Consider the following 19,147-nt stretch of genomic DNA (forward strand, 5'->3'; position numbering starts at 1 on the left):
TTAGTTTATTACTAGATCTTTTAGTAATTACAGAAAGAGAGATAAGAAGATAAGAGTTATTAGATTACGTAATAACTCTAATATTAACTAGGCTAAGACAAATAGAGGTGTTTTAGAATCTCCTAGTATAGTAGATTAAAACTAGCTACTAAAATCTTAATTACGTAAGCAATTAGATTTACTAGGAATTTTTCTAATTTGTTAAGAAATAATAATAAGTGTAATCTTAACAAAGCTTAATAATAATAAAAAGATAATAATAACTAAGTTATTATAATCTTTACAGATAATACTATTAAAAAATATAAAGCTAGATAGGTAGCTAAAGGCTTTTTACAAAAATATAATATTAATTATAAAGAAACCTTTACTTCTACTAGTAAACCTAGTATTATTAGGCTATTATTAGCTATTTTCTACTATCTAGATTAGGAAATTTATACTTAGGATATTAAATAAGCTTTTCTTAATATAGAAATAGATAATAATAATATTTATATATAATTACCTATAGGCCTAGAAGAATATATCTTAAAAGAAGCTTTAAAAGATATTATAAATAAAAGTTTAATAGACTTTATTAATAAAGCTATTTTAAATAAAGACTTTAATAATCTAGTTTATAGATTAAATAAAGCTTTATATAGTCTAAAAAAAGCTTCTAGGTAGTAGTAATTATTTTTAACTAAAATTCTAGAATAACTAGATTTTAAAGTTTTAAATATAGATAATAGTATTTTTATATATAATACTAAACCTATTATATTAGCTACACACGTAGATAATATATTAGTATTTACTAAAAATATAAATCTAGTTAATAAGTTATATAAGGATTTAACTAGAACTTCTAAATTAGAAATAACTAATTTAGGAGAGATTAAAAAATTTCTAGGCGTAGAAATAATTAGAGATAGATCTAAGAGATCTTTAATTATAACGCAAAGAAGCTTTATTAATAAACTATTATTTAAATATAATAAGCTTTTAAATAAGCCTAAATCTATACCTTTACCTATAGAAGTTAAATTATCTAAAAATCTAGAAGATAGTTATATTATTAAAGACTATTAAAAAGAAATAGGTAGTTTAATTTATTTAACTATATTTACTAGGCCTAACCTAGTTTATAGTGTAAATTATCTAGCTAGATTTATATCTAATCCTAGTCTAGAACATTATAAATACTTAAATTTTATATTTAGTTATTTATTAAAGACTAGTAATTATAGCTTAGATTTAACTCTACAATCTTTAGAATCTAATAATTCTAATAATAATAATACTATTAATAATACTAATAATAGTATTAATTTATTAGGTATTAGCGATTTAGATTAGAGAGGTAATTTAGATTCTTAAAAATCTACTATAGGTAATATATTTATTTTAAATAATTCTAAAAGTAATTATAATAATAATATAGCTATTAGTTAGATTTTAAAACTACAAAAAACTATAGCTATTTCTAGTGCAGAAGCAGAATATATAGCCTTAAAAGAAGCTACTAAAGAAAGTTTATATCTTAATAACTTTATTTAAGATCTTTTTAATAATTATATAACTTTCTTTATACTATAACTAGAAATAATATAATATTTTATAATAAATATACTACTAATAGAACTAGCTATATTTATTTCTTATTAACTATAACGTAACGCTATATTAACTATTTAGCTAGTAAAGATAACTATTATAGCCTCTATCTATTTAAGTATAGTAATACTTAAAAGACTTTCTATAAATATCTTCTTTTTTTACTTAATAGTATATTAAGCTAACTAAGAATTTTACCTAAATCTCTAATTTATAAAGTAATAGTATTATAGATAAGTTTAAAAAAACGTAGTTTTATAGTTACTATTAGTTTATATATAAAAGTATAAATATAAATAGCGTAAGCTTTAGGCGTATCTATAGTAATATTATTAAGCTAATTTATTTTAAACATTTACTTAAGTTTAAAAAAGAATATATATATATTAATAGTAAGAAGTTTTTTACTAGTAAAGTTAGTAAGTAATATAACTTATAGTCTTTCTTAAAATAAATACGTTCTTAAGACTATAATAATAATATAATTCATAATAAAATCTTTAATAGATATAGTTAGTAATATAGTATCTCTAAAGTAGCTTTTAAGATATTTTAAGCTACTTCTTAGAGCGCCTAGAATATTAAATATTATATTTTAAATAATTTTCTATAAAATAGCTTTTAGAATATTCTTAAAAATAGCTACTTTAATAGCCTTTTTTTTACTAGACTTAAAGTAACTTAAAAAAGCTTTAGTAAGAGTAGCGTAGTAATAAGAAAACTACTTAATATAGTAGTAAGAAAATAATTTATTTAAGCTTTAATTAAATAGTAAGATAATATAACTAGTAATAAGATTAGTATCTAACTTTTAATTAGTGGAAAAATTATAAAGAGTAATAATATAGTTAAGAGCTTATTTAAGATACTATTAGCTTTAAGCTACTTATATCTTTAGCTTAATTTAGTATATAGATATATAAATATAGAAAATAGAAGAAGCGCGCTTTTACTAAACTCTTAGTATATATATTCTAACTATAAAGCTTTAGAATATATTACTTTATTAGTAATAAGTATATATAATTAAATTATAATTCTTTTATAAAGTATTTAGTATTATAACTCTTTTATAAAGTATCTAGTATTAAAATAGCTATTCTATAAGTTTAAAAGATTTAAAAGCTTTTAGTACTTTTAAAGTAGTAATACTAAAGCTATAAGTTTTAGCTTACTTAATACTATACTTTTTAAAGTAGTTAAGACTTTTAGTTATATATTTCTTAAAGTACTAGTAATAGTTCTTACTTTTTTAGAATTAGTAGCTTTTTAAGCTATAAGTATTACTACTTAAGATTTAGATTTCTACTTATTAATATACTTTTTAACTTATATAAACTAATAAATATACTTATATTAGTAGAATCTTAGTATTTCTAATATTAATAAAATATAATTAGATCTCTAGTTATAAAGCTATAATACTTAATATATTTATATTAATATTAAATATACTATATTTTAGCTAGGTATTCTAAGTAAAAACTAAGTAATTAAAAGTTATAATATTACTTACTATATAGCTTATTTTATAAAATTATTAGCTACTTAAAGTATATACTAGCACGTTACGTAGTGTATTATTTAAGAAAGAGTTTAGTTATTTCTTTTTAGTAAAGCTTAATAGTAAAAAATCTAGTTAGGTCTTAGATTTTAGAAAGCTTTTATCTATAAGGTTTTTTACTAGACTATCTTTAAATTCTTGTTTTAGATTCTTTGTTAGACAAAGTGTAAGGTAAAATATTAAGCGGAAGCGATGCATTTTTTATTTAGCTAGCTAGCGTTCTACAGCAAACTATAGAATGTGCGTCTACTTCGCGAACCTCCAGCTGTTCACAACTCCCGTGCGCTCCTCCTCTGCGACCAAAGCCTTGTTCTTCTTACTACACCACCACTTCGTCACCAAACATAGCACTATAGTCAAGCCACATCCGGCGATAATGCAGCCGCCTCCAGTCTCGTACCTCGGCTCTTGATTCCTTAAGAAGAAATACGGCGTGAACCAATGACTTACACTTGACACGCAGTTTGCGATAGCAATGAGCGCCGCCCTTTTCGTTCGTGGTCGCGGCACAACGGTAGTCTCCCATGATAGCTGGATATTCAAGCCTACGAACGGGCCACAGCAGAGCAATATCATGGAAAAATACCGTGCACCTGTGTTGAGAGTGCTGATCATAATGATTGCGCCAATCAGGGTAGTCGAAATAGCGCCGATGATGTGATAGCCATGCTCGAGCATGCGACCAGACGACCACGAGACGACGAGCGTCACAATGTAGGCGATGACGTATGGTGGAGCTTGTACAAGGTAAGTCTCGACCTCTCCGAAGCCGAGGGTGTCCATGATGGACGGGAAAAAGTCCTTGAACGACTGGGCGATAATCAGGGAGAAGTGGATGCCAGCAAACAGCCACGTGAACGGGTCACGAATCGCCTGCATTAGGCCGCCGATGTAGTCGCCTTCGTCATCCTCCGTCACGCATCCGGAAGATACAGATTGTCGGTATTGCGCCATCTGCTGCTCTTCTGGAGTGAAGTAGTACGTTCCAGTGTTGTTAGGGAAGTTTGGTAGAAGCCAGAACCCAGGGATGGCAACCATGATAGACACGATACCCTCGAGCAAGAGGAACCACTGCCACGCGTGCAAACCCGCGATGTTGTCCATGTTGGTCAAGATGCCTGCTGCAAGGAGACCAGAGAAGACGTTTGATACGATGTTTCCCGCGTGCCAGATAGCCATGCGCAAAGGGCTCTCTTGCTTTGTATACCAGCTTGACGTCATGAGCGCCACGACCGGGAGGAACGGGCCTTCGGTGAACCCCACGAGGAAACGACAAAGCATAAAGTGCCAGGGTCGGGTGCAAGCAGGCATGCATATCGTGACGGAGGACCACGCGAGCATAATGCATGGCATCCAGATACGAGGCTTCTGCTTGGACATGATGATGTTGGCTGGCACCTGTGAGATAATGTATCCCACGTAGAAGAGCGAGATGCCAGCAGACCACTCCACATCCGTCATGTGGATATCATGCTGCATACCAGCAAGACGTGCATTTGAGACGTTGATGCGGTCGAGGTAGCTGTCGAACGTTAGTCTATGTGCTTCTGCGCTACAGTAGCTTGAAAGCTGCCTTACTTCATCAAGAGCATCAAAGTGATGATAAGCAGAAACTTCCAGTCGAGCTTCTTCAGAACAGCCTTGTTAAGCCTGTCAAGCTCATCCTTGGTCTTTCCTCGCAGAAGCGGGTAGTGTTGAAGAAAGGTCTCGGCTTCCGAAAGTGCAGCATCCTCCACCTTGATGACTTCACAACTCCCCTTCAGAGATGTATCGTCCGTAGTCATGGAGGCGGTCGCAGGAATGGAGAATAGATGGATGGCGGATTCGAAGGAGGAAAGGTCCGAGCAGTGCCGTGTAGCGCAACGGCTCTTCGAAGGCAGCGGCTTCTTTATACCTGGCTACATGGGTTATCTTCTTCCAAGTGTCGATGTAGTAAGCATGTGCTAATGCGCACTGCCGTCCTTCATGGTCTCGCTATAGCATCCTGTTTGGCTTCAACGACGTCCAGCGTGCGGGGATGGTTTGTGCCGTCCACGCCTTCCCCGGACCCCAGACGCGCTATGCTCCGCGCGCCTGGGCGATGTCTGTGGAGTCAACGACTTCGGTGGTCGCCCGATGTGCGTGACATCTCGGTGGCCATCCGAGGATTGCGCTATGCGTCGGTGGTCGCCCGTAGCGTTTTGTGGAAGCGGGGCAAGAGGAAACGCGTGAACGCTGATGCAGCTGGCAGGGGCGACCGAGCGCTTGATGGACCCCCGGGGCCTGCATGACTCAGGCACGGCACGCGGCTGACACACGTCCGCCTCGCCACCCCCCTCATTATCCATCGTCAACATCGACAACGCTGACGTGCCATTCGCGGCCGGGCGCTATGTGCGCTGATGCTCGGCGCTTCGGTCATGCTCCGAAGGCATCACGGTGACCGGCTGCGGCCGCTGGCGTACACTACTATGCTGGGTAAGCTCATTCTACAGGAGGTTGCGTTCACGTACATATGACAGTCGGTATTGCTACAACAAGAACTCTCGTATAGCTCAAAGTCTATCCAATCTCCTCTTGTTGAATCATCCACCCAAGCTCACAGCTCGATAACACCCGCAAACATGGCGGGACTCACTCTTCACAACTCAATCCGGGAGAAGATGCTCCGCGATGAGGTAGCCTACACGCTGTCCGTGAAGCTTGTTCGCAGCGTTGAGCTTCCGATGATGGCGAAGACCGCGGGATTTGATGGTATTCTCATCGACATGGAGCACTCAACGTTTGACTTGGACACGACCAGTACGTTCTCTCCTCAGCGCCCCGCCCCTCTCCATAAACCTCCGAGCTAACGTAGAATAGGTCAGATATGTATTGCAGCTCTTTACGCCGGCATTTCACCCATAGTCCGCGTTCCATCCAAAGACCCCTTCTTCGTCTCTCGGGTACTTGACGGAGGTGCCATGGGCGTTATAGTCCCGCACATCCGCTCTGTACAAGATGCCAAAGATGTGGTAGCCGCCGCCAAATTCCAGCCTCTTGGGCATCGCTCCTCGACGAACAATATGCCACAATTCCAGTACCGACACCTCGCCGCCAAGGCAATGAGTCCTGTGTGCAATCGCGAAACCCTCGTCATTCCCATGGTAGAGACGCTTGAAGCAGTCGAATGTGTTGAAGAGCTAGCCGCCATTGAAGGCGTTGACAGCCTACTGATCGGCACCAATGACATGTGCGCCGAGCTGGGTATTCCAGGACAATACGAGAGCCCGCAGCTACTCGAAGTATATGAGAAGACGATTGACGCCTGCAAGAAGCACGGCAAATGGGTCGGCGTAGGAGGCCTGCACTCAAGATTAGACCTTGTGGAGAAGTTCTGCAAGATGGGCGCGCGATGGGTTATGGCGGCGACAGATGGACCTCTGCTACTCGGCGGAGCTACGAAGCGAGCAGGCGAGATGGCACAACTAAATGCAAGGGTCAAGAGTTCTACTGAGCCCACCCAGCCTGAGAGGAACGGAGCCTCTATCGCGTCGACCAACGGAATTATCGATGCATTAAAAGAGAAGGCTAGTGTGACAGTGGAAGAATTGAAGATGAACGATCAAGTCAACGGGCATGGGAATGTATTAGCAAGCTCATAGATGTCGACATCTTGTATTCTATAACAGAATGTCGAAACACATATCCAATCTGGATGTACTCAACCGTGATGACAAGTATCGAATTCGCGATAATTAGATGTAAAGCGCTCGCTCGTAAAATAGTCCTGGCTGTGAGACCCGAGACGCGCTAGCTTCCGATTTGGTAACCGGTACCTCGGTTCCTTCACGACTTCGAAACCACCATCTTTGAACCCAGAGACTAACTCTACCATCATTCACCAACATGATAAACCTGCAATCGCAAGCCTGCGAAAGATGCTGGAAGCGGAAACAGAAGGTTGGTGGTCGCTCCTTCTTCGCGCATAAATGGCAGCACGTCAAGTCTGCTCGATACCTGTTTCCCCCCATAATTGGCGATCGAATCCGCGCACAGGATCACTGCAATTTCTTCACACCATCAAAAGACTAACTTAGTACCCAGTGCTCTCGAGATACGCCAACGTGTCAGCAATGTCGCGTCGCCGCATCGCAATGTGTGCAGCGTCGCCTTGGCTCCGTAATCGACGCTTCGGATCCGTCTTCCGTCTCATACATTGAGTCTTTGAAGTCGAGAATTGCCGCTCTGGAAGCCAGGAGCAACCGGCATTATGATATGCAGCACAAGGTCACGAACGATCAAGAGTCACTGAATCAGTCTTTGGATAGCAATTTGTCCACGTCTGGCACTCCCCATGGGCCAAATGCTGGGACGATAGCCTCATCGGTAGTCGAGCCCGGGTCGAGCAACGACTTACATCATACAATGCACGAAGCCAATTACTTGAGTCTTAGTGCAATGGCAGAGCCGACAGACCGACAGCCATTTTCGAACCAGGGACTTTCGTTCTCAACGTTATTTCTTGCCGCGGCGAGTATAGGCAACACCAACCCGAGCAGCCCCATCGGAACCAACACATCACTTTCTGGGCCTATGGCAGACTTTCGTAACGAGTTATTCTCCCAGGGCAGTACACTAGATAGTGCTCAGGCTGCTGAAGCGTTCAGACGGTTTGTTAAAGCAGCTCCCACAACCTTTCCCGTCATGACGTGCAGCGAGCTCGAAGACTTGTACAGTATCGTCGTAACGGCGGAGCGAGATACAAACATTGGCATGGTTATGGATGAGTCGCCAGAGAAGATCCTACTTGTCAGGGTAGGCATTGCGCTAGGATTCCTGCTATCGCCAAATCACAGCTTCGCGGTAGTCTTGATATGTGAGCTAACAACAACGGCCTCGCAACTCATGCCACGCATACTCAGTCAGGCCAACGACTTGGCAGTCGTGCAGTGTCTCACAGCCCTTGCCACATGTTCACTCTACACAACATATTGCGGATCATCCTGGCATCTACTTGGACTGGCTATGACACGCTGCATCTCTGCGGGTATGCACACATCTCGCATCTCGGATGTAAGTTCGGATAGCGAGAGTAAGAGACAAAATGGAAGAGCTTTCTGGATGTTGTACATCCTGGACACTCACCTCAGTACGGCTATGGACCGGCCATTTTGTCTCAACGATGGCAATATCATGATGTCGCCACCAGCTTCGCCACAGCCTGCAGGCACGAATGCGGAGGTGATTGCCCTGCGATATTTGATCCAACATGCGCAGCTCTTGCGCTCAATTCGGAAACATACCGACGAAGACCTGCTTTGCCATTTCGTCAATCTATGCCACTGGAGAGAGACATTGCCGAGAGAACTATCAGCAAGGTGTCTGCTCAAAGACCAATTGCATGCCCGTGGTCTCGTAGAACTGCTCAAGTGTCCGAGCTTCGCACAGGACCCAGGGCGAGACATGATGTTGGGCCGCATGGAGGAACACTTCGTCGGGTATGCGACATCCATCGAATATCAGCTCACCAGACAGGAGCTAGCGCCAGGAGCTCTCGATGGATACCTGATATTCTTCATTGGTGTATTCACCGCATCGCAGCCGTTTACCCAGGAGCGACAAAGATGCGTGCTCCAATGCCTGAGCAGTCTCACTATACCTGAGCAGTCTCACTATACTCTCGATGCACTACACTGCCTTCAAGGGCTTTCGGGACCTACTCGTCGCAATGCAGTCTCGACCGACTTCAACAGAAAGTCTCAAGAGCCTAGTGAGCGCGTCTGAGATCGCGGTGTCGTGCCATGTGCGACGACTCATCTTCGGCAGTGTATGAGCGGGCAAAGCCAACAACAGCCGGATAACGCCCAAATCCTATTGAGACAATCTTGTCGCTTACGTCGTTCGCGCTGCTAGATCTAGTTCCGATGTGCAGAAATCATGCTGCGCGGTGTTCTGATCCGACAAGGCAGGGTGTCACCGAAAAGGCATGGGTGAGGGGTCGTTTCGCTCGGGCAGTCGGACACCCCCCGAAGCTAGCGCTGCGGCCCTCTCGGTGGTCGTCCGACGAGCTCTGTTGATCCGCGCATGACCAATTCGCCGGTGTACTGACACGGCACTGGCTTCTGCATCAGATCCAGATGTAGAGTCTAGTTCTAATGCCCGGTGTGTGGGTAGTGCGGCTATGCACATACATCTAGGTACACATCACCTTGAGTGTGGCTGCCATATACCATCAAGACGCGCAATTCTACGTTACTTTGGACTTCAAACACCCCTCGCAAACCTATTCGAGTCGCTTGCTTCACGCGATCGTTGTCATCATGGCTCCTGCACTTATCGAATCAGAGACAGTTGCCCCCTCCTCGTCACCGTCAAATGGAGTAGACAAGGCGACTGTATACCTGCTCGATACACTACATCCCGAAGCCACAAAACGCGCACAGTCATTGTTCAACGCTATCCTCCCTTCAGACCCCAAGCAATCGGAATGGAGAGAAAAGGCCGAATACCTGATCATTCGCGGATCATACCTTACCGCAGAAGACGTCGAAGCATGCAAGAACCTCAAAGCCATCGGCAAACAAGGCGTCGGGATCGACAAGATTGATGGCGAAGCCTGCAGAGCACGCGGTATCAAGATCTTCAACACGCCCGGAGTAAATGCGCAGGCTGTCGCGGAGACGGTGCTTACGCTCACGATGTCTGTGGCTCGCGAGGTTGGTCGCATAACAGCGCTGCAGAGTGCCGGGTTTAGTGTGCCGAAAGAGACCTGCTCGGGTATGATCATCAACAAGAAGACGATCGGGATCGTGGGTATGGGTAACATCGGCCGCAAGGTTGCGCAAATATTCCAAGGCGGATTAGGGTGTCGCATCGTAGCGTACGACCCGCTACTGCCAAAGGATGCTTGGGAAGACATTGCGCATACCCGAGCAGAAACCTTGGAAGAAGTCCTTCGAGCTTCGGATGTAGTAACACTACACGTTCCTCTAATACCACAAACCCGGGGTCTCATATCGTATGAACAACTTAAAATCATGAAGCCCACTTCGATCTTGATCAACGCAGCCAGAGGCGGAATTGTGCATGAGGCCGATCTCGAACGCGCCTTGAGGGGAGGTCTGATTTGGGGAGCGGGTCTAGACTGCCATGAGCATGAGCCTCCGACCAAAGAGATCTATGGTAGTTTGTGGGAAACGGGACGGGTCGTGAGCACTCCGCACGTAGGTGCTGCAACGGCCGAAACGCAGATGGAGACTGCAATGGCGGCAGTGGATCGATTGTATGACTATATCCAGACTGTCCGAGCGATCTAGCTAGGGTGCTGCTCACTCAAGCGTCACCGTACCTTTTCTTGGCCGTTCCCTTTCTTTAGTTGGAGGAGAAAGAATTCCAATAATCTACGTTTGTGTTCAACGAGCCCCAAGCGTACTCGCCCAGCCCATATTCTAGTTGGTTCAAAAGGTCATTAGTTAGACCCATGCCGAAGTCTTGTGAATCTTCGTGATTTGGAAGGTCGGGAAAGTCCCCAAGTATCAAGTGATTCAGGTTCACACGTTCTTGTTCCTGACCATCCGATTGTAAATGATCTGCAGTGATGGTATCCATGCTCGAGTGCAGCGAGCCCGCGTTGAGATGGTGATCGGGGTAGATTTGCGTATCATGGGTTGGAGGCTGTTGACAACTTGGCTGAATTGGGTTTGCGGGGACATTTTCTGACACCTGTAATGCAGATGTAAAGCGATCTTTGACGAACTCTTCCAGTATGACGCTGAAGACAGTGGCAAAAGAACCTGCGTCTGGCATTTTGTCTTTGAAGTAGTTTAACAATGAGCTGCAAGTGTTGAGCGTTGGCAGAGCTTCAGTGTTAGTGACGGAGAGCTCGTCGTTATCGCTCAATGCACCCAAGATAATGCAATAGATGACAGTAAGACCTGCGGTAAAGATCATCTGAAAGTAGCTGCGTGTCCAAGTGATAGCGTTTCTGCGTCGAAGGTCTGCATACAGTTGTATTGTACGTATCGCTGATAGATAGCACACTTTCAGTATCTCCCTCACAATGGACGTTCCAGAGAACTGCCGTGCTGGTAGGTTGTGCATGGCGCCACGGGCAAGCAGGAGACGGTCCTTCTCGTACATAAAGTCATGCCATTCAGACCGCTCGTATAGGCATTTGGGGTCTACGAAGACAGGTACTGACGACCGCAATGCACGGAGCTCTTTGTCGAATTGCATGAAAGATGAGTATATGTGGCCTATCGATTGAAACCTGGAGGTTCGAGTGCTGTCTTCGCTATTGTATGAGGCGGGCTTTCGACCAGTATAAAAGGCAGTGTGCACCCGAGAGCTTAGCCGTCGCAGCTTGATGCAAAACAGGTTGACTGACAGCTCGCTTGGGCTAATGTTCGTGACGGAAGGAACATCTTCAAGTACACTAGCACCAGACATTACGATTGTTTCGTCGTCAGCATCAATCGGTAGTGGCATGCTTATCTCCGACTCGAGAAGAGCGAAAGGACGACCTAATATGCCCGAGCTGTAACGGTCGTGGACGTAGCACTCCCAGAATATCCTGCGCTGATGTTGTTCTTTCAATGGGCTCAAGCCGTCCTGTGCCTTCGAATGAAGACCCCATTCAATGCACTGCCGCATACACAAGCGGGATATTTCCCATATCGATGTTCCAATGTGATGGTACATGCCGAATCTCGCTATCAGTAATAAGTTCTGGGTAGCTTCCGCGTCTTTGATCAACGGTATGCCCGCAAGGTAATGTTCAGCCGCAAGATAATACCCGTACGGATGCTCGGCACTTCGGCCATCAGCCTGGCACTCGCGATGCCTGGTCGTATCGCTGATCGCGAATACCATAAACAGGCGAAAGTAGTCCTGGGCCGAGGGTCTCTCTGGTGTTGGCGAAAGGGAGTAAACCCTGCTAAAGACGTCTAACATCTCGCTACGAAGGAGAAAAGTATGGTGGACGTGAAATCGAGTGAAGTAGTTGTCAAATAATTGTCGTGCCTGCGCCAGTGGTGGTAGTGCTCGAGCGACAGGTCGATGCCTAGCAATACGAGGGCGCTTCGCAAGTTGCTCGAGGATTTGTGCGCGATGGTGTTGCCATTTGGTATCAGAAAGGATATTCTGCAAGAAGCCCAGGCCGCTGCCGTCGCCAACAAACCCGCTCTGGGTATCTGAGCTCGTTACCGTCTCAGGGCCTGTTGGTGTCCGATTGGCAACGTCCGATCTTTCGGTGGAGGCTGGTGTCGCAACGCCTGTGTCGTCAAGATCGCTCAGCCTACGCTGCAGATTGAGTTCCTTCTCTTCCAGCTGCCGGATGTAGTCACGTGCATACTGTTCGCCAGTAATAGCATCAACGATGATGCAGGCGGCATTCCCTTTCCTACAGTTTGTGCATTTGGGTGCTTGTCTGTCGCATTTGACTTTGCGCAGTTTGCACTTCTGACATGCGGGCAGCTGGTATTCGCGCTCTTCCATCGTGATACATAGTCGTTGATGCTGGCTTGCAGGTCAGCGGAGGATGTTTGCCGAACCCACCTGCGCACCGTTATCGACGTACCAAGTCACCAACGGACACACCCAAGTTGCGTCGCGAAATGATCTCAGGCTCGAGCGTAAAGCCTACTCGAAAGTTCGTCGGATGTGATGGGGATGGAGAGGCTGGAGCAGTTCCAATCCTAGGGTACCGACCATTGGTGGCGCTGCCATGCGAGATAGCCGAAAGCATGCGGGGGGCGCCAAGTGGGCACGTCTCTCAAGACCATCGCACTGGAGGCTCGACCCTTTGAACACTTTAATACCGACCATCACCACTTGCAGGACAGCGAAAGCCCGATATAGGATTTTAAACAACACTACCTTTTTACCCTACAATGTAGTAAATACATTATAAGAAAAATATTATATATACTTTGCAAAGCTGCGAAAAAAACCGCGTTTTTAGTATAAAATTAGACGCGTTATAATCAAGGCAGAGGGTTACCTACCTATTAGCTTGTGTCTGGCTTTCGCTGTCTTGCTAGAGCATCACGTAAGGTCACTTTCGCGGGCACGTCTTCCGCACGTGAGAGCGAATGCTAGAAGTAGGTAGCGATAATACAAGACTGGTGAGAAGCATTGCATTTATCATACAACTCAATGGCTCGCGCTTCAAGTACCGCAGGCGTCTCTTCCCAACAGTACGGACATTCTTTGATGAATATGACCTCTCAGCCCATGCTCCGGATGAAGCAAAGTTCCGAGATGCCATCTGGGGACCCTTAGAACATGTCATCTTGGCGGACATAAGCTGTCAGGGGAGTCGAAGAGGACCAATGTCTGTTGTCATCAATCTATACGCTGTATACGACCTGGGAATCCACGCGCAATCGACTATGTACGGGGTTGCTGGGTTCCGGACGATCCGTGAGCGCTTTAAACTTTGAAGATTAAGCCGTGCTCGGCCCTTCATCGGCATCTGTGCATACTAAGGTACAAAGTACATTGATTCCCCTTGCCGGTGGTTCTTTGCGTCGTTGCAGATTACTACAACATCTACCTTCAAACTAAGAATACCAATTCCTCTCTAAGCATTCAACACCATGGAGATGATCGTTGGAATGGTGAAGAACAAGTGGGGCGCTCTGCCGAAGGAGTCCACCGAGTCCTTTGCAGGGCGAAATGTCCTAGTCACAGGTGCCACCTCTGGGCTAGGATATGCGGCAGCGGCCAAGTTCGCGAAGCTGGGAGCATCAAAGATCATCATCACAGCCCGAGACGAGGCCAAGGGTGCGGCGACCAAGAGCCAGCTCGAAGCAGATGCCGGCGAAGGTGTCCACTTTGAAGTCTGGGATCTGGACATGACTTCATACGACAGTGTCGTCAAATTCGCGCAACGAGCCGTTGACGAACTCGACCATTTGGACGTCGCTATCCTCAACATTGGAATCTTCAACACCGCCTACCAACAGTCGAAGCATGGCTGGGAGGGTGACCTACAAGTCAACACACTTTCCAGCATTCTGCTCGGTATACTCCTCTTACCGAAGCTGAAAGAGTCGCAAAAGCAGACGAGGAAGATACCCGTACTGCAGTTCGTCAATTCAGGCATGCACACAGTCATGAATATCTCTGATGACGTTCGAAACAAGCCCGCGATCCTGCCCGAGTTCAACAGGGAAGAAACCTTCGCCGGCGCCCAGAAGCAGTACGGATATTCGAAGCTCCTCCAGAGATACGCCATCATAGAACTCGCCAAGAAAATTCCGTCCAGCGAAGTCATCATTACGGCAACGTGTCCCGGGGCGGTCATTACAAATATCGACCGCGATATCAAGTTTCCTGGTGTCAAGATTGTACGGGCGATCGTGCATACCTTGGCGTTTAGAACGGCGGATCAAGGAGCCAACGTATACATTACTGGCGCGTCGCAGAACGAAGAACTTCATGGGAAATTCTGGGCGAATGATAAGATTCAGACTGATAAGCCGAACATCGTAGCGGAAGAAAGTGAGAAGCTTGGGCTGAGGGTGTGGAATGAGATTGTTGAGGAACTGGCAAAGCATGTGCCGGAGGTCAAAGAACATCTCGCATAATACCTTTAGGTAGTCTGTTCATCGTAGCGTCGAAGTTATTTTACTGTGCAAACAGATTTGAAATGGCCCATCTCATGTTCTACGCAGAAGATGCGTCCACCTGCGCCACGGTGTTTCCACTGCTAATTTTGCAGGCTAATGGTGCTGGTAGGCGCGTGCGAACGAGGACGCATCACGAAAGCTTGCTCGGGTGAAAGTAAGAGATAGCGTGGAGGTGAAGTTATGTGCCAGATCATGTAGGTGTTAACGTGCAGTGCAAGTAGTCGAAGGAAATGGTAGAGAGCGGAGGGGGCTAACGCACGCTTTGACCACCAGCTCCACCAAAAAAGTTCAGCGGCAGGCGCGAACTTCAGTGCAACCATCCGCGCATTCACCCACCGCCCGCCTTTGCCAGACATCCAGAGCATGGCGCCGCCTTCCCACTCGCCCGACACGTCAATCTCTTCCCACACTCTCTCCATCGGCTCCGCTCAACCGCCGCCCATGGAACTCCAACCCGCCGCAGCGACTTCGCCCACGAGTCTGCTCACCAAACCGCTCGCCTTCCTCCAGCCCACGGCGCAGGTCAATGCGACTTTCCTTGCCGCTGCGAAACGATACCTCGATCCAGTAGCCGCCGGCGTAAGCGCGTCACAATCACAGCGACAACAAGATCTGCGCAAGAAGCGGAAGCGGGGCGGCGGCTACGATGACGATATCAGCGTGCTACACTTGAAGAAGGTGCACTTGGACGGATTCGGTGTAAACCAGGTGTTCGAACAGACGCGCAAGATCGTCGAAGCGACAACGGATGAGATTGAACTTTCTCTGCCCGACCACGACGCTGGCCTTGTGCCTATCCGTCATGGCGAGGAAGACGACGACGAGGGCATTGAAGAGGCCGAGGAGGAGTACCACACCGAGTCAGACATTGGCGAAGAGGGCGTGGACTGGGAATACGACGGTGTGGACGAAGACGAGGATGAAGACGCGCTTGATGGCGAGCCGGACGAAGAGGACATCGACATGGAAGATGGAGCAGACGGCATCTTCTCCGACGATGCGTCAGACGATGCGCCCGCGGAAACCTACCAGCCCGACCCCAACGGTCTCAACGACGGATTCTTCTCCATAGACGACTTCAACAAGCAAACAGACTTCCTAGAGCAGCAGGACCAGAGGGGAGAGGGTGTGGACAGCGACGATGACGAAGTAAACTGGGAGGCCGACCCCATGGAAGACGGCCCATCCACAGGCAAAGCCAATGGTATCGCAGGCGATGCATCCGACGATGAGTCTGACGAGGGCGGACCAACCTTCGGCAACGTTGACCTGAACGCACCGGAAGGCGACAGTGGCGATGAGGACGACCTCGAGGACGGTGACCTGGACGGTCTTGACACCGGTATGAACGCCAACAACGTCATGTACAAGGACTTCTTCGCGCCTCCCGCACAAAAGGCGAGCAAAAACAAGAACGGCAAGAAGCGCGGACGACCCAACCCTCACAACTTCCCCGAGAAGCAGCCACAACCAGCAGATGAAGTTGAGGAGGACGTGGAAGGAACCATGGCCAGGGTACATCGAGATCTCTTCGAAGACGACGACGACATGGAAAGCGAGGGCGACCTCTCCGACGTAGACCCCTCAGACCCGAAGTCAAGACGATCAACACACGAGCGGAGACAGGCCAAGATCGCAGAGGAGATCAGGAAACTGGAAGCAGCCAACGTTGCGAAACGAGAATGGCAGCTATCTGGCGAAGCACGCGCAGCAGATCGACCCGTGAACTCGCTTCTCGAAGAGAACCTCGAGTTCGAAAGAGCCGGCAAGCCCGTACCAATCGTCACACAAGAAACCTCGGAAGACATCGAAGCGCTCATCAAGCGGCGCATCCTAGCCGGCGAATTCGACGAGATCCACCGCCGCCGACCCGACGACCTCGCCACCGGCCCCCGACGAGGCCGCTTCGAGCTCGACGACACAAAATCGGGCAAAGGCCTTGCCGAGATCTACGAAGAAGAGCATCTACGCGAGACCGACCCCAACTTCGTCGAAGCCAAAGACGAGAAGCTAAAGAAGGAACACGACGAAATCACCGCGCTATGGAAGAGCATATCCGCCAAACTCGACTCCCTCAGCTCCTCGCACTTCAAGCCCAAGCCCGCAGCACCCAACCTAGAAATCCGCACCGATGCGCCCGCCATCGAGATGGAAGACGCGCGGCCCACAGCCGGCGGCGAAGTTGCTAGCGCAAGTATGCTCGCGCCGCAAGAAATCTACAAGCCGGGCGAGGACAAGAGCAAGAGTGAGATCGTTACCAAGAGCGGCATGCCAGTTGCCCACGACGAGATGTCGCGGGAAGAGAAGATGTCGAGAAGGAGACGTGCAAAGGAGAGGGCGAAGAAGGCTGGGCTTAATAAGCCGGTGCAGAAGAAGACGGAGGGCAAGGAGAAGAAGAGGGGAGAGAAGAAGCAACTTGTTTCCGATCTTAAGAAGGGTGGTGTGCAAATTATTGGGAGGAAGGGTGTTATTACTGATGTGGAGGGTAAGGAGGTTAAGGAGGCTGCGAAGAGGGGCGCGGGCAGCTTTAAGCTGTGAGGAGATGGATTGGGAATTCAAGTCATATCATGACATGCTCGATGGCGTTGCAGCAGGTTCAATTCACTCGATTTGAAGCGCTTGTAGGCGTGGTTCTCCGGTCTGAACTGGCAGTCGTCTCTCCGCGTATGTTCCTTCAAACCGAATTCGTTTGGCGATAGCACACTACGTACCTCCTACGGACAAGCATAGTACACATATCTTCAATACTCAAGAAGGTTCATTCGCAGTATATACATCAACTCCATCATATCCATCGTATACATCATTTCCATATTATATCATCCAAATCCATTCACCCCGATCACACCCCCTACAACACAACCATACCAACCGCACACCCCGCCGCCCCAAGCACCATCCCCCAAACACTCCAAGCCCCTACAAAACTCGCCTGACTACTACTCGGCTGAGCCTTATCCGTCACACCCGACTGCCCACTCGCAGTCGCCGTACACTGCTCCCCACACGCATACCCATCGGGACAGCAATTCCCGCCCGCATCCGCCGCACAGCTATACCACGCACTCGGACAACTTCCCGCACTCTCTCCACCAGCCGCACCCGTAGGCGCAACGATAACAACACCATTGGTATTCACAATAGTATCCGTCTCGGGTAGCGCACAAGACCCCGTGGTCTGGCAATCGCGGCCAACGCGGCAGCAGCCCGAGGGATAGTACGCACTGCAGACGTAGAAGCCGGCGGGGCAGACGTTGTCGCTGGGGGAGGCGGCGTCGGTGGTTGTTACGGCGGCGCTGGTGGGGCGGACGGGGGCGTCGGGGGCGCGTGTGGAAGACGGGTTGTCGTCGTCGCCGAGGCAGGAGGCGCCGGTGGCGCAGGTGCGGCCGTTCATGCAGCAGCCGCCGCCGAGGGAGGCGGGGCAGGAGAACCAGCCTGTTGAGCAGATGTATGCGGAGCGGGAGGTTGAGGTGGAGGTTGGGGATGGGGTGCTGGTGCTGGTGGAGGTTGTGGGAGGGATGGCGGCGGCGGTTGTGGTGGTTGAGGTTGAGGTTGGAGTCGCGGAGGTGGAGGGTTGGATGTAGGCTGTTGATGTGAATTCTGCGACGCCTGTTTGTGTTAGCATCCTATTCGGTAGTGTCATGGAGTCTGCAACTTACATCCAATACCCTGACACTTGAAGCCAGGTAAACAACATCCTCCATTCTGCGCATCAGGACAACTCGTATACCCACTCGCCTCATCACAGCTCACACTGCCCGCGCAAGTCTGGCCCTGGGGACAGCACCCCACATCGCCTGCACTTGAGCTCCCAGAGACACTAACACAGGTGCTGCTCGTGCCACAGCACACGTCCGGCGCGCCAATGCTCTCACAACTCGTCGTGCCATCTGGACACTTGAACTGGCGGTTCAGAAGAATGTCTCTGATATGCATGCGCGCCAGCCAATCCGACTGAGCCAGCGGACGTAGCGGTGAAAGCGCCTGCGACGTCATGTTGCCAAAGACATCGTAGTCTGTTCTCCTGGACGATTGCGGCGACGGGGTATCCGCGGCGAATATCCAATTGTCCAGCATAAACATTTCGCCCTCATCCGTGCTCATCTTCTTGACTCCAACGGGCTTCTCATATTGCAGCCGCTGCTTGACGCTCAACCCCCTCTTCACATGTTCCTCGTCTTCAGGAAAGTATTTCAGGTGTCTGGGTACGTTGTGCGGCCATTGCGGTGGTGATTCGGCGAGTACGGGTGTTGCGCAGAGGGCGATGATGGCCGGTGGGAGGGCGAATAGCTGTGGGTAGGCGAGCAGGTGTGGTAAGTACATTGTCAACGTCAACGTCAATGTCGGAGAATAATATGGTTCGGAGCAGGTGCAGGAAGAAGCACCGCAG

At 47.6% G+C, this 19,147-nt stretch overlaps 6 protein-coding genes across 6 annotated transcripts; 5 read left to right on the forward strand and 1 right to left on the reverse strand.

Annotated features, from left to right (window-relative positions):
* Positions 1-3,409: 3,409 nt before the first annotated feature.
* J4E88_010578 (uncharacterized protein) lies at positions 3,410-4,947 on the reverse strand (the record flags this gene model as incomplete). Its single annotated transcript, XM_049404169.1, has 2 exons — positions 3,410-4,685; positions 4,742-4,947. 2 exons carry the CDS (start codon positions 4,945-4,947, stop codon positions 3,410-3,412), a joined length of 1,482 nt encoding a protein of 493 aa, XP_049250011.1.
* Positions 4,948-5,766: 819 nt separating this feature from the next.
* Positions 5,767-6,786, forward strand: J4E88_010579 (uncharacterized protein; the record flags this gene model as incomplete). Its single annotated transcript, XM_049404170.1, has 2 exons — positions 5,767-5,944; positions 6,005-6,786. 2 exons carry the CDS (start codon positions 5,767-5,769, stop codon positions 6,784-6,786), a joined length of 960 nt encoding a protein of 319 aa, XP_049250012.1.
* A 1,534-nt stretch (positions 6,787-8,320) lies between these two features.
* J4E88_010580 (uncharacterized protein) lies at positions 8,321-8,908 on the forward strand (the record flags this gene model as incomplete). The annotated part of the gene is made up of 1 exon (XM_049404171.1): positions 8,321-8,908. One exon carries the CDS (start codon positions 8,321-8,323, stop codon positions 8,906-8,908), a length of 588 nt encoding a protein of 195 aa, XP_049250013.1.
* Positions 8,909-9,279: 371 nt separating this feature from the next.
* J4E88_010581 (uncharacterized protein) lies at positions 9,280-10,440 on the forward strand (the record flags this gene model as incomplete). The annotated part of the gene is made up of 2 exons (XM_049404172.1): positions 9,280-9,286; positions 9,362-10,440. The coding sequence occupies 2 exons, from the start codon at positions 9,280-9,282 to the stop codon at positions 10,438-10,440; spliced, it is 1,086 nt and encodes a 361-aa protein (XP_049250014.1).
* A 3,282-nt stretch (positions 10,441-13,722) lies between these two features.
* On the forward strand, positions 13,723-14,715 carry J4E88_010582 (uncharacterized protein; the record flags this gene model as incomplete). Its single annotated transcript, XM_049404173.1, has 1 exon — positions 13,723-14,715. The coding sequence occupies one exon, from the start codon at positions 13,723-13,725 to the stop codon at positions 14,713-14,715; it is 993 nt and encodes a 330-aa protein (XP_049250015.1).
* Positions 14,716-15,198: 483 nt separating this feature from the next.
* On the forward strand, positions 15,199-17,295 carry J4E88_010583 (uncharacterized protein; the record flags this gene model as incomplete). Its single annotated transcript, XM_049404174.1, has 1 exon — positions 15,199-17,295. The coding sequence occupies one exon, from the start codon at positions 15,199-15,201 to the stop codon at positions 17,293-17,295; it is 2,097 nt and encodes a 698-aa protein (XP_049250016.1).
* Between the last annotated feature and the right edge of the window lie 1,852 nt (positions 17,296-19,147).

This window comes from Alternaria novae-zelandiae (genome assembly GCF_023758075.1).
Source record: "Alternaria novae-zelandiae strain BMP 2774 chromosome Unknown scaffold_36, whole genome shotgun sequence".
NCBI lineage: Eukaryota > Fungi > Ascomycota > Dothideomycetes > Pleosporales > Pleosporaceae > Alternaria > Alternaria novae-zelandiae.